The sequence below is a fragment of the Papaver somniferum genome, chromosome 2, assembly GCF_003573695.1.
Source record: "Papaver somniferum cultivar HN1 chromosome 2, ASM357369v1, whole genome shotgun sequence".
NCBI classification, from domain to species: domain Eukaryota; kingdom Viridiplantae; phylum Streptophyta; class Magnoliopsida; order Ranunculales; family Papaveraceae; genus Papaver; species Papaver somniferum.
Genome location: NC_039359.1, coordinates 73,353,717 through 73,369,049, shown reverse-complemented (window position 1 = coordinate 73,369,049; position 15,333 = coordinate 73,353,717). Strand labels below are relative to the sequence as shown.

At 39.4% G+C, this 15,333-nt stretch overlaps 2 protein-coding genes and 1 long non-coding RNA gene across 5 annotated transcripts; 2 read left to right on the top strand and 1 right to left on the bottom strand.

Annotated features, from left to right (window-relative positions):
- Nucleotides 1–1,214: 1,214 nt before the first annotated feature.
- On the bottom strand, nt 1,215–3,521 carry LOC113351383 (protein MICRORCHIDIA 7-like). Its single transcript, XM_026595378.1, has one exon. The coding sequence runs from the start codon at nt 3,519–3,521 to the stop codon at nt 1,215–1,217; it is 2,307 nt and encodes a 768-aa protein (XP_026451163.1).
- A 2,463-nt stretch (nt 3,522–5,984) lies between these two features.
- On the top strand, nt 5,985–7,382 carry LOC113353529. 3 transcript variants are annotated; one of them, XM_026597099.1, is made up of 3 exons: nt 5,985–6,421; nt 6,525–6,600; nt 6,944–7,382. In XM_026597099.1, the coding sequence occupies exons 2-3, from the start codon at nt 6,535–6,537 to the stop codon at nt 7,262–7,264; spliced, it is 387 nt and encodes a 128-aa protein (XP_026452884.1). In that variant the 5' UTR covers nt 5,985–6,421; nt 6,525–6,534; the 3' UTR covers nt 7,265–7,382. The 3 variants fall into 3 exon arrangements, with proteins under 3 accessions (XP_026452884.1, XP_026452885.1, XP_026452883.1); XM_026597100.1 differs by lacking the exon at nt 6,525–6,600; XM_026597098.1 differs by having other exon boundaries at nt 5,985–6,600.
- Nucleotides 7,383–8,990: 1,608 nt separating this feature from the next.
- On the top strand, nt 8,991–14,947 carry LOC113348031. Its single transcript, XR_003359430.1, has 10 exons — nt 8,991–9,447; nt 11,221–11,289; nt 11,695–11,781; nt 12,162–12,235; nt 12,431–12,538; nt 12,902–13,203; nt 13,287–13,372; nt 13,482–14,014; nt 14,232–14,569; nt 14,665–14,947. It is a non-coding gene; the product is annotated as an uncharacterized LOC113348031 (long non-coding RNA).
- Nucleotides 14,948–15,333: the final 386 nt, after the last annotated feature.

The window sequence follows — 15,333 nt, the reverse complement described above, 5'->3', positions numbered from 1 at the left end:
TCGAGAAGCGGAAGATCAGAACCATCCGCAGCTTTACCAGAAATGTAGGGACCTTCTAAAATAGTGGGACTTTTCTTCTTAAGCGAACGGACCATTTGGTTGAATTACTTTTCATAAGCCCAACATAATAATGATTGAAGAAATTATCAAGAGTATATTCAATGGGATCAATAACTTTATCGCGATACAATTTGTTTCGGACCTCATAAAAGTAAGAGGACTCTAATCCAGCTGCGCGACGAGAATATTCTAATGCTATTCTAATCGCATCACCACTCAGTTGAAATATTACCCGTGCGAATCTCTCATCAACAAAAATTTTATAAAAAAGAGGAATTTCAAGGTTATACATGGGAATTGGAAGAATTTGAAGTTGCCCTAATGAAACAATGACTCTCTGATTATTCCACTGTTCAGAGTTGATCAAATCAAAATTAAGTTTGGAGGAATAATCAGTTGATGGAGGAAGAGAAAGTGTATAACCTTTCGAATGAAGTTCGCCATTTAATTTGGTAAATTTTGTCTCCATCTTTTTACCAGCAGGAGCCATTAAAGAATGGGAATGGAGGTTATTTGATAAAGAACAGTAGCAGAGAAGACGAAGAAGAGTAAAAGAAATAAAAAGAATGAAAATGAGGATAAAGGAAGATATATAGGGAAAGTGTGTCCCGTTTTTCAAAATTACTTCTCATTAATGCGAGAAAATGAATGGATAGAAACAAGCGGTTAAAAAGATGTGTCAAAAAATGAATGGTTAAAAAGACACGCGTAAACAAGGGAAGACGGAATTCCGGAAAATTGTCGGCAAAGAAAAATATGAAAAGACAAGCATATGCGATAATATAGGGTAGGAGTTTCTCATATCGCTCACCCTGTAGAATTAGCGAAATGAGAAGAGGCAGAATGTAGGAGTGAGATACCGCACATGTTAATAAGTATGCGGAAATTTATGGTTTGCGAAAATTTTCAGTTTTACTTTGGAACTCAGTTTTTTCTCTCTTTTGAGTAACTTGTTGATATCTTATTTTGGAGAGTAATTCTGGGTCTCTAGAGTCTGGATTACTCAAATCTATTCAGACAAGAACTTCAAGGAAAGATGGCATACTAATAAAAAAAGAATCTTCAATAACAATATAGAATATAAATATATTAACAAACAAATTGAGCAATTAAATTTCAAGGGTCGTGGAAGAGAGGGATCAGTGATTTTCTGTTTACTGGTTCTTCTCAAAACTGGAAAGCTTGTCCTGCAGCTCATGTATGGTTTTAGATGCATCCTTCAATTTGTTCTTAAAGTTTTCTTCTGCAGCATCTCGTCGAGTCCTTTCCTCTGCAAATATTTCAATAAGCGCCTCTTGCTCTTTGTTCAGTTCCTCAAACTTCTCCTTTGATTCTGCAAGTTGAGCTTCCAAGGATCGGCATTTCTCTTGGTGCTTCTCCTCGAGTTCTTTAATCCTCTCTTTCAATTCACGATTCTCTACTTGCAATTCACGTACAAGAGCTGCATATGCCTGGGGAGGTACCTTTATTTGATCTTCAGGCACTCTAGCACTGACTCGTTTACAATTCATATCGCTCGGTTCGCTTGTATGCTCTTCTCTGTTCTTCCTTTTGCGATTATTATCCACGTAAGTCGTACCCGAATCAGCTACTTCTTCATTTCTTTTTGCAGCCAAGTTCTGCACAACTGGCTTCTCCATCTGACAGACACCTGATTCTTTTGCATAAATTACATTCTTGGCCAAGTTCTGCTCAACTGGCTTCTCCTTGTGATTGACAACTGGTTCTTTTCCATTCTCGACAGTTCTTGTACCCATATTATTCATAGATCTTTGTGTCTCTCTTTTAGCCTGGGTGTTACACTTCTCCATATCTGGGGTTGGAATCTCCTTGGCCGGAGAGTTGGAATTCGACAAGTCAGGTCGAGTTGGTGATTTCCCTTTTACCGGCGTATCGTTCACTTTCAAGTCAACATAACCAATATAACGTTTGTTCTCATTCCAGTAACTTTTCTGCAAATTCATTAATTTCGTCTCCAGTCTCGAAAGCACGACGGTTCGCTCAAAATCTTGCTTGTCATGTGCTGGCTTGACAAAGTTAGCTTCCAGCTGACCTATAACCCCACGGCCTCCACTTGATGCAGCGTTCCAGACTCTCCAGAATGCCTTGATTAGTCTGTTCCTGTGATACACATTGAACCCCTGGATGTCAAGATGTGCTTCCGCATCCTTATGGAACCCCATTTTTCCTAGCACTCCCTTATTTGCGTTCACCTCAGCACTGTCAACACCAGTTGGTTTGTAATTGACATCTTTTTTCTTTATCATATCATCCACAAGGTTGTGGTGCACGACATCCTTACCGCGCAAAATGATCCGAAAGCCTGGTGGACGCCTGAGATACAGAATGGAAGAGTAACTCCTCAATGAATGTGTGTAAGTTAAAAAGATTCTGGAATTAGGATAATCCTTTGCCATTTGTATCTTCTTTTCGTCTCTGTCGACGCCTCTAATTTGAATGTCATGAACATCAGATTCGAAATCAAGCTCGAGATCACCGGCCTCATCTTGCCAAAGATTGTATATGATTATCCGAGTACCTTGATCTTTAATCAAATTGAACTGCTGCAAAAGATCGGCTTCACTTACGTAAGGAGACCACTGCACTATTGTTTCAACATTCTTCTTCGAATCGACTGAAGGCGAAGATATCCTGCTCCATTGATTCCCTTCCCATTGATAATCAAGCATGGGAACTACAATATCCTCCTTGCCAGTGCTTGTCAGGAATGTGTAAGACAGCAGCCCAATGCTTTGAGTAGCGCTTCTTCCATCTTTTCCAGGACACCGCGAAAACACAATAACATCAGCTCCACACCTCATTGTACTAGTCTTAAAACCATTCCCATACTGACCAATCGTATTCGCCAATTTACTTTTTGCAGAATACCCGAGAGACATACAGTGTCGCATTCTTTCTGGAGACATGCCACCGCCATTATCTTCCACCACCAACATCCTGGAACCATCTTTCTTATTCAATCGCACATCAATATTGCAGTAAGTAGCACCATTGCTCACCTCGTCTATTGAATTATCGAGCAGTTCTGCAACCGCACCAAGAACCCACTTATGACTTGTGGCATTGGAGTGCAGAAACCTCGGATGCACTCTGACATGATCCATGCCCTCGATTAAAGTGGTGGCGCCGCCTCCTCTGCGGGTTGATGCAATATCTTCGTAGTCCCCTGCCTTCCAAAACTGCTTACTGTACGGTAAAGGTGGAACTGAGAATTGAATAGTTTTGCCAGAATCAGGCATCCTGACGGATAATGGAAGTGGTGCTAATATTTCCTGATCATCAAGTGGTTCAAGAAACCCTTCGGGCAATACAAATTTCGCCTTCTTAAAACTAACTTCATCTTCTTCATTACCCCTACTTCTTTTAACCTTAAACCCACAATTCGATGATGATGAAGATGAAGTTGAATCAGAATTTACACCTTCGAATTTGTTTTCCATCGCGAAACAAATTTTTGCCCTAAATTTTTTCTCCTCTACAACTTTAAACGCACACAGAAGGAAGTCTCTCTGAATGAATGAGAAGATAATAAATAAAACCACGCCTCAGACGGCTTTATATAGGCTACTAACTTTCCTTATTTGAATGGAACATGTCTTCCCGATTCCGGTCATTCTTCGGTTCCCGTTTCTGAAAAGGACTTCTATTTATTTGCAAATTCTAAAAATCAAAGAGTCTTTCCTATTCAAAGCCAGTAACACTGAATATGGAAGTTGGAACTAGGTTGCCTATTCAAGAACGTATATGTACTAAAATTTACACGCTATTCTCTTATCTTTTTTGTGTGCGACAGCTTTCATGGACAAGCAAGTAAAGTCACCGTTCGTACCAGCAAAGGTGTCAAATGAGAGAAGTGAACGGCAATATTCACCGGTTCCGAAGGCAGCACCTTGGCTTGTTTTTCCACATGGAAAAGGTAGGAAATTTCAGAGTTTTTATAATCCTTGTGAAGTGTGAACCTAATAATAGAAATTGCATTAAGTCTATACCTGAGATGCGAGGTAGAGCATGTTATCATAAAACTTGTCATCAAGGATGGCTAATCGTTATTGGTAATGTTGAAGATAAGGCTGAGTATTCTGTAGCTAACTCAAATTTAGATGATTGTTTCTTGTGGAACCCTGTATCTTCAGAAACTATTCAATTAGCTAAGCTCGATTGTCAGTCTTTTCCTACCGAATCAGAATCAAAAGAATATTTTTTATACTTACGATTTAGTGTTATCCTCGACACCTCTTCAAAGTACTAGTAATGCTGACCTCAATGACGACAGCACGGTATCCTTTTTAGAGGCACATTCTAGTTTTCTGTCGGCCTGGAGACAAACAATGGAAAATAAAGGATTTGTGTGCAAATGGTGATTGGCCAGGATCCGTTGAGTCCTTGCTTTGCTTTCAAGGTAAATTATATGGATTTTGTGCTGCTAGGAGTATTTGGTTAATGAGGTCGATATACAGAAACTATGGCATCATGTTGTTGTCGATAAAAAAACTCAATGCGTTAGAAAATTCGAGGTAGAGGTAGGCAATTTCCCTGTAGGTGAGGCCGATTTTCCACTAATAGGTGGAGGTGAGGAGTACATTCATTACAAGGAAGATTGGCTTGAATCTGATAATGAAATCTTTAAAGTTGTTTTAAATTGCAGTCCAATAACTTTTCAGTGGTTGTTGGACATAAACCTTATCCTTGTTCCTGTTTGAACCCAACTTATGATTTACTCCGCATGTTTTACAAATTAATCGTAACTTAGTACCACTGAGTCTCAGTGCACGTGTTTCCTCAGAGGATGATAGAAAAAGTTCCGATTTCTAGAAGCATGTCGGTAGGCAGGCATCAGAGTGCTATATATAATGTGCATGCCTACATGTAAGCGGTAGTTGAGTAGAACTTCCAGAGAAGAATGCTGCGTGTCCTGGACAAAGTTTGGTGTTCAAAACTAAGGTTTTCATTTTTACCAGCTGTATACATACATTTTAAGCGTGTAATTATGGAGTTATGCCAGTTCGCAACAATTCGTGGAGTTGTGTTGACCTTTTGGACTTGGGTTTCTTATTTTATGTGTGTGTTCTAACAGTGTTACAGTGGTACTGCTTTCTTCTCCTTATGAGAGAGCTGGTTTGATTCCCCTAGTGAAAATGTCAATTGAATGAAACTCTAAACAACCACTACGTGCATGGTCAGTGATGGGGCAGTGGGGCTTGTCAGTATTCGGTAGATATAGTTGGTGTGTTTGTAAAACACTTGCTCATGGTTTCAACAACATTCATTTTCCTAACTTCCTCTGCAGATACGCGGTAGGAGGCTATAACGGAGAGAACATGGTTTCAAGCGTTGAGGTATTTGATCCTCGTAAGAACTCATGGATAGTAAGTGATGAAATGAAGGAAGCTAGGGGATATGCAACTGGAGAATCAATCTTTGTTATTTCAGGCCTGAAAGATGGCAAATTATTGACAGACACGGTATTGATTTTTTTTTTCCATGCGCGATCCTCATTTTTTTCTTTTTCGCTTTTGCAGAGCAACTGAATGTCTGCCGTGTTTAATCAATTGCAGGTGGAGTGTTACAAAGAAGATCAGGGTTGGTCAGCCATAAGCACATTGGTGCGACATTTTATACCCACATTCATATCAGCTAGAACTCGATATTTTGACTAATAGTAATAATTTAGTGCTTTTGTAGAAAGTACAAGCAATTCGTATCACCGGAGGATAAATGGTTAAATTGAATGCTATAAGAGCGTTTGTGACAAAAATGACTAGTGTCACTTTCGGCACTGGAGAGAGACAGCTCAATTATTTGCAGCTTCCAAACTAGCAGTCACATTACATTGCTGGCAACTTGCATCCAAGCCCATGACCAACGTTCAGAGAGAGCCACAAGACCCTGTTAGTGGACTAAAGAAAATAATGGACGTGTCTTCATCATCATCACAAGCTCTGTGTGAATGTTTTAAAGCATCCGGAAAGGCATAATCTCTCTTATTGCAGCAGCGTCTTCATTTCTATTCAAGAGAATAGGGGTTAGAACCATGAGGATTTACCGGAGTTCACAGTCCAGAGAGCAAGAAGAAGATGCAAGAGATGATTGAGTACATGGTGAATCTGAGCATCTTCAACCAGCAGCTGGTGGCATCGATGTCTCATGGTGGGAGATTAATATTTCAAGAGAAAGATTTAAGTTACAGCAACAATGAACAGATTTGAGTGAGTTGAATTTGCAATGGTTGGTTGGACTAGAAAGGTGTTGATGGCGAGTTGCAGAGATGAATAGAAGATGGCTGAACTAGTCTTGTGGATGAATGGTGTTGACCTGTATAGCTCAATGGGAGATGGATTTTGTAAGTTGAACTAGTCTTTTATGAAAATGCTTGTATGATAGTAGCTACTATTTTCTCATTTCTCGTCCATTTTTTTGTTCTTCATCATTATTCTACGTACAAGCATAATTAAGATGGGCGGCTACACGATGCTTCTCTTCCTCATTCTCATCTCGTCCTCCTCATTTCCGTTATCTGCAGTAAGTGAATTTGTTAACTAAGATGATCCTTATTCTCTCAATCTGATTATTATGTGTAAGATGCTTTGAGTTGCAAAGTTTGGATTTCATGAATTATGTAAAAAAAAAATCATTAATGTTTATACCGTCCATCATTTTCTGTGTGCTGTTTGTGGTGTTCATATCCTAATTGCTAACTTCAATTATTCGTTTGTTACTAAAGGTGCAGAAAGATTTAGTGTTGCAGTAGCTAAATAAAGAAGAACTTACACCATTAATAGTATTAATTTGAAGAAAAGTCTAATTGTTTCTCTTTATTCTTTGTTTGGATAATAAAATCTATTTATTTCAATTTTATTTATAGGTGCAGGGAGGGGATCCACCAGCTCCATGCAACGATTGTGGTGCGAGTGATGTTGCCAGTCACGACGCTTGGGCGTCTGTTCTGGGGTTAGGTGGAGCGTTCACTGTTCTCGTACTTTTGGCAGCCTTTGGGGTCTACCGATTCCGACATATGCACGCACTTGAAAAAACGCCTTCAAATACTTGGTCAACATCAGCTGTTGTTTCTTCCACTTCAGTTTCTCCAATCCGTTCTGCCGCCGACTCAGGATGTCTTCTGATTCACCACCACCTTCCCCAACTTCAGATGATTAGTAATCATCAGTTTCTTTACTATCTGTAATAATGATATGAAAACAATAATCTATATCGTTTCCATCTAGATCGTATGTTAGAGCTATCTTAATTACTTTATGGGAATTTTGATAAAGTGATTCAGTCTTGAATTAGGGTAAAAAAAATGCCCCCGCTTTTTTGCACTTTTTTAAAGTACCCCGTTTTTTTCAAATAACGCTTTCCATCCCGTTAAATGCAAAGTGGCAGTTATTTCACCTGTTAAAAAAATCATATTTATCCCTGATCTATGTCGTGAACTATGAACCCTAACCATGAACCCTAAATCCCTAATCCTGAATTATATCGTGAACCATGAACCCTGAACCATGAACAACGAAGCCTGAACCCCTAACCCTGAACCCTGAACTATATCGTGAACCATGAACTTTGAACCCTGAACCTTAAACCTCTAACCCTGAATCTCGAACCCTAAATCCATGAACCGAGTTCGACGAACCTGAAAAAATGAAGTAGAAGATAAACATGACAAGTAAAGGGTAAATAAAAAAAAATTGGATGGAAAACTAAATTAGATGGAAAAGTTAACAGTGGGGCAGTTTTGAAAAGTTGAAAAACGGGGTGAATTTATTAAACCGAAATTGATAGTGGGGCAGTTTATCAAGATACCCTTACTTTATTTTATACTTAGTTTTGAGTGTGCTCAATTCGCTGGTTGTACGGTTCTGATTAGGGCTGTCAATGGGTATCCATTTATCCGGACCCGGTTTGGTACCGGCTCATACGGATCCGGTTCCGGGTCCTAAAAACGTACCCGTTAAGACTTTTAATACCCGACGGGTCTACCCGATTAGGAACCGATTAGTTTTCGGTGTTTACCTGGTCTAGCCGACGGGTACCTGCGGTTCTTGGGTACCCGACATAATTTTATAAAACCTAAAAAAGAAAGGTTATGCTTCACTGTATCACTATCTTGTATACATATATTAACTGGAAAAAAAAACTATCAACGTATATCCTACTCCATTTTTATCTTTTAATCTTGAATTAATTCTTTTTCCTCCAAGTTCATACTAAGTGATAACTACCGATCTCATATCGAACTTATCCTCATCTTTTTGGACGACTTCTGTGTATGGCTTTTGATATTTACAACTCCAAATTGAATTTGATAAATTTCTTCATTGATTTGAATGAATTTGATTGGCTTCTTGGGTTTACTTTATCGATTCTTTAATAGGTTTGTTAGCTTTTATAGTATCATTAGTTGGTAAGCTAGATTTAACATCTTCTTTTTTGTCTGTGAATTGGGAAAAAAAGATTCAAGCCGTTGTTTGCTAATAAGATCTTGAATGAAGAATGGGTGTTGTGTTCAATCTATTTCATGTGTCGGGAAGATGTGACCTTGAACGGAGAATTGATATATTTCAATTGTTGCAATGTGAAGATGCAGGGAGGTGGTGCTAATCTCTGCTCGTGGTTGATGGCGGCGACATGATATAAAATCTACGGTTTTTCTTAGTTTTACATACATATTAAAATGGAACATGACATACCGGGTAAATACCCGAAACTGCTAGATACCCGACTGCTTAATAGGGTCCGGTTCTGGGCCTAATGATTTTAGAACCTGACCAGGAACCGGTAGGAATCGGAACTGAGCAAAATAATAGGGTCCGGTTCTGGATAGTATGATACCCGTAAGGACCCGGACCCGTTGACACCCCTAGATCTGATGATCCAACACGAAAAAGATTAATCAACGTCCTAATAGGGAGAGAGAAAACCGAGAGCGATAAGGCGAAAGAAGAAAACCAAACCCTAGAAATCTATTTCCCTTGATTCTCTCTCATGATTTTTCTTGCTTTAGATTCCTCTTCTTCTGGATTTCTAGTATGAGGCATTATTTCTGATCTGTGATTCGTGAATGGTCTCTTTTGCTATGGATTTAGGGGGTTAAAGGATTCCCCCCCTTGAAATCAAATCCTTCATCTGCTTTGGCTGGAGGAAATTCTGATGGTAGGGACTCTGTAATTGGAGAAGGAGAAAGATATCGGTTGGTTAGGGGAGATTTTCTTCCACTGATTTCTTCAAATGGTGCTGCTTCAACTGGGGTTACACCTGAAACCTTTGAGTCTGCAGAATGGAAATCAGTGCTCACTAATGAGAAGGTCGTCTGTCGTGATGCTTCTACAAGCAAATTATTCTTCCACATACCAAATATAATTCAAGGTAAGAAAATTTTCCATGTCTGCTGCTGATTTTGCACAAGAAATTAGGAAATGCGAATCTTTTCTTGTTGGCTATTTTGTGGGTAGTAGGGTTTACTTTCCTACAGTTGAGATTGCTCTGAAAAATATTTGGAAACTCAAAAGGGGAATTTCGTGTGACTATGAACGATGATAATGCTTACATTTTCGAATTTGACCTTGAAGAAGATAAACTCGCTGCCATGGAGCTTGGGTCAGTTTTCATTTCAAACAAACTGTCAAACCATGGCACGTGGAACAATCAGTGCAAGGGATGAAGACTGTCCCAATTTGGCTAAACTTGAAGAACCTATTTCTTAAGATAGCTAGCTATTTGGGGGTTCCTTTACTCGCTGACAAGCACACGATAGCTAGATCTAGGTAGGATGAGCTATTTCGACTATCCCGATTGTATTCCAATATCTTTTCATGGAGTTGATTTTCAAGTTTCTGTGGAGTACTCTTGGAAGCCACCAAGATGCGATGTTTGCTCTTCCTTTGGTCACTCTAGGGGTTCTTGCCCAACATCAGGCAAAATTAAGAAGAAAAATTGGTCTCCTAGAGGGAAAAAGAGTGCAGGGTATGATGTTGACAGATTATAGAGGTGGGGAATGCCGCTGCGAAGATTACGCAGGTAGAGCACGAGAGTGCAGTTATTGGGCAAGGGGATGATGCTCTTAGATTAAATGAGACTGAAAATGCAGGTAATGAAGAAGTTAATGAGTACTCTTTGCTTCTTTGTGAGAATGAATTGAGTGGGGGTGTTACTCTGAAAGCATCGTATTCTGCCATTGATCCCTCTGCAGAGATGTGTGTGAATGGTGAGAGGACATCTGAAAAAGAAAAGGTTCTTGGTGAGTGGGAAACTTATAAAAGGAAGAAAGGCACGGGCAAAAAGAAAAATGAGAATCGCTTACAGATTCCTATAGTGCACCCGTATGCTACTCCTGAAAATGGTCAACCGATTGTGGAAGGTACAAGCACCTCATCTGATGATCCCGCCATTCCCCCTGGGTTTGAATCCCATAACAGGTTTCATGGTTTCGAAGAAAAAGAAGAAGAAAAAGATGAAGAAGAAGAAGGAGGGGATGTAGCCACTTCCCAAATAGTTTTGGAAGGTTCAAAGGTAAGCATCGCCAAGCCGCCATCGTCCAAGGTAATGACAGGAATTGGTATGAAATTGAGTATGAAATGCAAAGGTACAGGTATGTTTCCTAATGGTACCCTTTCAAGTTTAAGAAAGAAAAAGCCTCCTAGATCTAACGTTCCTAACAAAGTCTCGGCTGATAAACTTGAGGATTCTGGTTCTTCATGGGGATTAGAATTTCCACCTCAAAAGACTCGTCGTAAAGAAATGCTTTCCGATCTTGCAAAAAACCATGATGGTTTAATTATAGAAGATGTCGACGAGTATGCTAATTAACAATAAGCAGTGGTCACTCATTCTGGTCTTCAAGTTGCTTTTGGATTGTTAGGTTTCACAAGTTGCTCTTGGATTGTTAGGTCTCACAAGTTGTGACATCTTTTGTTGATACTCTATGTCATCTTAGAAACTTTTTGATTAAGGTTTTTTGTTTTTGTGGGCTTTTCGCTCTTTGCCAGTTGTATTCGCCCGCACACGGCTTGTGTGCTTTTTAATCAATTCTCTTTGACCGATCAAAAAATAAATAAATGATCCAAGCGTGGTAGTGTTCCTTAGTTCTTCACTTTGATGGTAGTTAATTTTCTGAATGTGCTAAGTTTTCTCAATAAACAGGTTTTGGCTGACGGTTACATATCCACTACCTCCTATAAAGTTGACTGCTTTGAGTATTCCAACTGATGGGTGAGTGGATTTACTTTGATCTTTTGTTATATTACCAATTGATGTCTGAACTGGAGTTTTTATGGAGATGGGGATGCTATATTCTTGTTACATATTGTCTTGTGGTCATTACTCGTCATATTCTATACTTGATCGTGTTGGGTTTGAGAACTCAAGTCAAGGTAAAACCTATAGAATTGGTAGCCATTCCAAACTAAAGATCCGCTAATGATAAGTAAATTGCGCAATGTATTGTTTGCTCTTGTTAAAGAAGATCCATTTTGGGAGAGACTATCTTCATTAAGACACACATACACACACACACTTGTGTTATTGTTTTCGTTTTTGCATACACCTTTTTTCTTGTGAAATTACTACTGGACATGCAGATTTATGATTTAATAAAGAATCTGCAATGTGTTGCAGGACAAATCCAATGCAGAATGTAGAAAAGACATTTCAACTGACACGAGCAGATATAGATTGTTACAGAAACCCGAATATGATGTGCAGGTTGGTTTCTATTATTTTTCCACTTTACTTGAGAAAATATGGTTTGAAATTGAGAATTTCTCCAATGAGCTGAAAATTCATCTACGATGATATTATACTTTACTTCAGGCCTTGTGTATGCTTCTCAATGATAAAGTTATAAGAATGCATTGGCTCAGATCTGCAGGTTAATGGAATGTGCTCTCTTTTTGATGCTGTTATTGTCAACATATGTACTGATTGATTTGAACAGTTCTGTAAAAATTTCATACAACTGTGTTATTCGCTCTGGACATTGTTTTGCATCAGCCTTCTGTGGCTCAGAAGCCCTGCTGGTTGCGTTAGGCCTGCTGTATGTTCCTCACTCAGTAGCCATACTTCATATTACATTGCATTCACAGGTGTGCCAGTTTGGAGTATCAATAGAGCGGGCTCTCAGTTGTTAGGAGCTAATAGTCGTGATGATGGTCCTGCAGTAAGTCCCTTCCTTTCTTGAGTTTCTGTAACTTCTTATGTTTCCTTGCTTTGGTGATAGTTTTCTTGTATCTTCCTTTTAACCGCTGGCTAGCAATGTCAAATAACTCTTTCGAACCTTGATAATTCATTGTTGGGCTTGCAAGTAGTTAGTTTCTTCATTAGGGTTATCCTGACAGCATATCTTTCTTGTTAGATTACGACATGTACGAGGGAGGGGATGAATAAGATCTCTTTGACAGGATGTGCTGCTCGCATCTTCTGCTTGGGGGTCATAATTGCGAAGCGCCGAACAGTTCAGCAGGTATGGCTTTTGTTTTGGGCATGCCCCTAAGTGATACTCCCTCCATATCAATTTACATGATACTTTTGCCTGTTGCATACAGATTAAGAAATGGTGAGATAATTCTTTTTTCCACCCCTTTATATCCGTGTAACAATTTCCTTGGAATGTTTGTTAATTCCTAGAAGTATAATATTTGATATAAGGGCATTTGTTAGATCCTTTGGTAGAAAGGTGAAGTATCACTTAACTTGATACATAAACATAACATCCCCCCTGCCCCTAAAGTATCACTTAATAAATTTGATATGGGGGAGTACTTTGCTAGAAGTAAATGGTTAATTGCTTGCGAGCTTCAAAGAGGTTTCTGTAACGTTTCACTAGGTTCTCAACTTGATACCAAAAGAGCTGGATGGTGAGCATTTTGAAGATGCACATGCCCGTGTTTGTCGTTGCATAGGGGGTGGTAATGATGCGGAAAATGCAGATAGTGATAGTGATCTGGAACCTAGTGAATTACATAACGTATAGTTATAGACTATATTCAAGTGGATAAATACAATTAAGTTTGGAGATGGCAGATGAGTGGTTCGCGAATCAAAATTGCGGGAAGGTTCAAACCTTGTATTCACATGGGCTGTATTGACCTTGAATCTTTTGTAGAACTTAACCAAAAGTCTAGGAAGGTAAGCAATATAATTGGTTACTTTTTTCCCGTCTCTGTGCTTGTCTTGTTGTTAAGAGCTGAATAAGCCTACTTTATTTCTAGTGGCAGTGCCCCATTTTCCTCAAAAACTACACCTTGGAGCATATGATTATTGACCCGTATTTCAATCGCATCGCATCACAGCCATGGTACTGCTTACTCTTCATCTCCTGTTTTTTCTTTGCAGATTTTATCCAGGCCGCTAGTGTGTCTTTAGTTAACATAATATATTTCAACTGACTTTTCATGTTTTGTCAGATGGGTAGTTGTGGAGAAGATGTAACAGAGATAGACGTCAAGCCAGATGGTTCTTGGCGTGCGATGAATGATAGAGAGCATATGGATCTTGCACAGTGGCACTTCCCTGATGGTTCCCTTTCCGTTGAGACAGGCAAAAACATTAAACCTGACTTGGAGAGCTCAAAGCAGATCAAACATGATGGACCTTCCGAAGAACAAAGCCCTTTTAAATTATGAATCAAGAAGAATTCAAACGGGACATGGGAAGTTAAGAAACCTGAATTGCTAACTCTCTCTCCTGACAGTCAGCTAGAAGATATTCATAGCGGAGGAGGCATTCTTAGGAGCAGCAGTGGCACTGGAAGTGTTAGAGACGTTGATGATTAAAATGCTAATCGAGATGTTGGTGGGAAATTTGATTTCCTGCCCAACAATGGCAATGAGCTTGATTAAAATACGCGAGGAAGACTGGATATCTCTTAGGGTTGGTCATGATCGGTCGGCAGCCACAAATGGTTTGAATGCAGGACACGAGTCTGAGTCTAAGGAGGGTAGGTTGGAGTCCACAGTTACTCTCTTCCTTTGCTATATTATTCGCATTAAGAACTCTGATGTATCGGTAGGTGTTGCTTATGATTCGGCTGCCGCCAATTAGGAAACCTAGGCGAATGACTTAGAACCAATGGCTAATAAAATCATCCATCCTTGAAGCATATTTACCTTTCTTTGTTATTGGTGCTGACATGTCCTTTTTCTTCCTTACTGCAGCATCGTCGCTTCCGAGTTCAAATGGCGAGAGCCGAGAGGTCTGATAGGACGACAACAAATCAGCAGAAATCTGCAAGCCCTTTCTCGTTTCCGCGTCAGGCCTGGTCAGTGCAACCAAGATTATACCTGTCCATTGATTCAGACTCAGATTTTTGATGAGTGAGCATCATGATTTTACATACAATACCGGGCAGACTAGGTGTGGCTTGGCATCTAGTTCCCTTTATTAATCTAACATCAAATGTATCGAGAAAGTATGTGTCAGTAAAGGGAGATCAGTTCTCATCTGCTGCTGTGTAGGATGTCATCAGGGAACTGCTGGCTTGCGCTTTTCACTGGTGAGTTATTACATCACCAGATTGTGCCTGTCTTCTTCTCTATCTCTTTGTTGAATATTCAGCTTTATTGGTATTCTTTTCCCATTGATTTGCAGGAATAAAATAGAAACTTTTGCATCCTTAACATCGTTTTGGAAGACAACCTCAGGCATAACTGAACAGAGTGTAATTTTGGTTTCCCCACTCCCTCCTCTTTCTTTCAAGGAAAAAGATCATCTTAGATATTTGTACATTAACTTTAGGTAATATATCAACCTTGTGCTCCCTTGTGTCCTGAAAATTTCCGAGGATAACTTCATTGTGTATATAACCCTATATTATTGGTTCCTAAATCTTTCTGCTCAAATTAATAGATAATTGAAACATCTTTCTAATTTAAATATCCTGTTTTCCGAGGAACCCAGTATTGTCTACTTCTGTTCATGAGTGCAAAGAAGTAACTAGAGAACACTCGGATTCTCACAGCAGAAACGGTTTAAACCGCACCCAGTACAATTTTGGTTGGAGTTTCCCCTATGACCCGGGCATAGACCCATATTCCGTGATTTTTGAAAAAGGAAATGCACCAACTAGAAAAGAAACAGTGAGTTCTTTCACTCTCTCTCTCTCTCTCTGAAGTTAACAAACTTGATCGATCTCTCCGCAGCTTGTGAAAGCCCTAATTTCTCTCTCTCCGCAGTGAGTTGTAGCTGCAGCAGTTGCAGGATGTGGAATGTACGCGAAACATTTTCTTATAAACATAGATCAATACTTGTTCGTGAGAA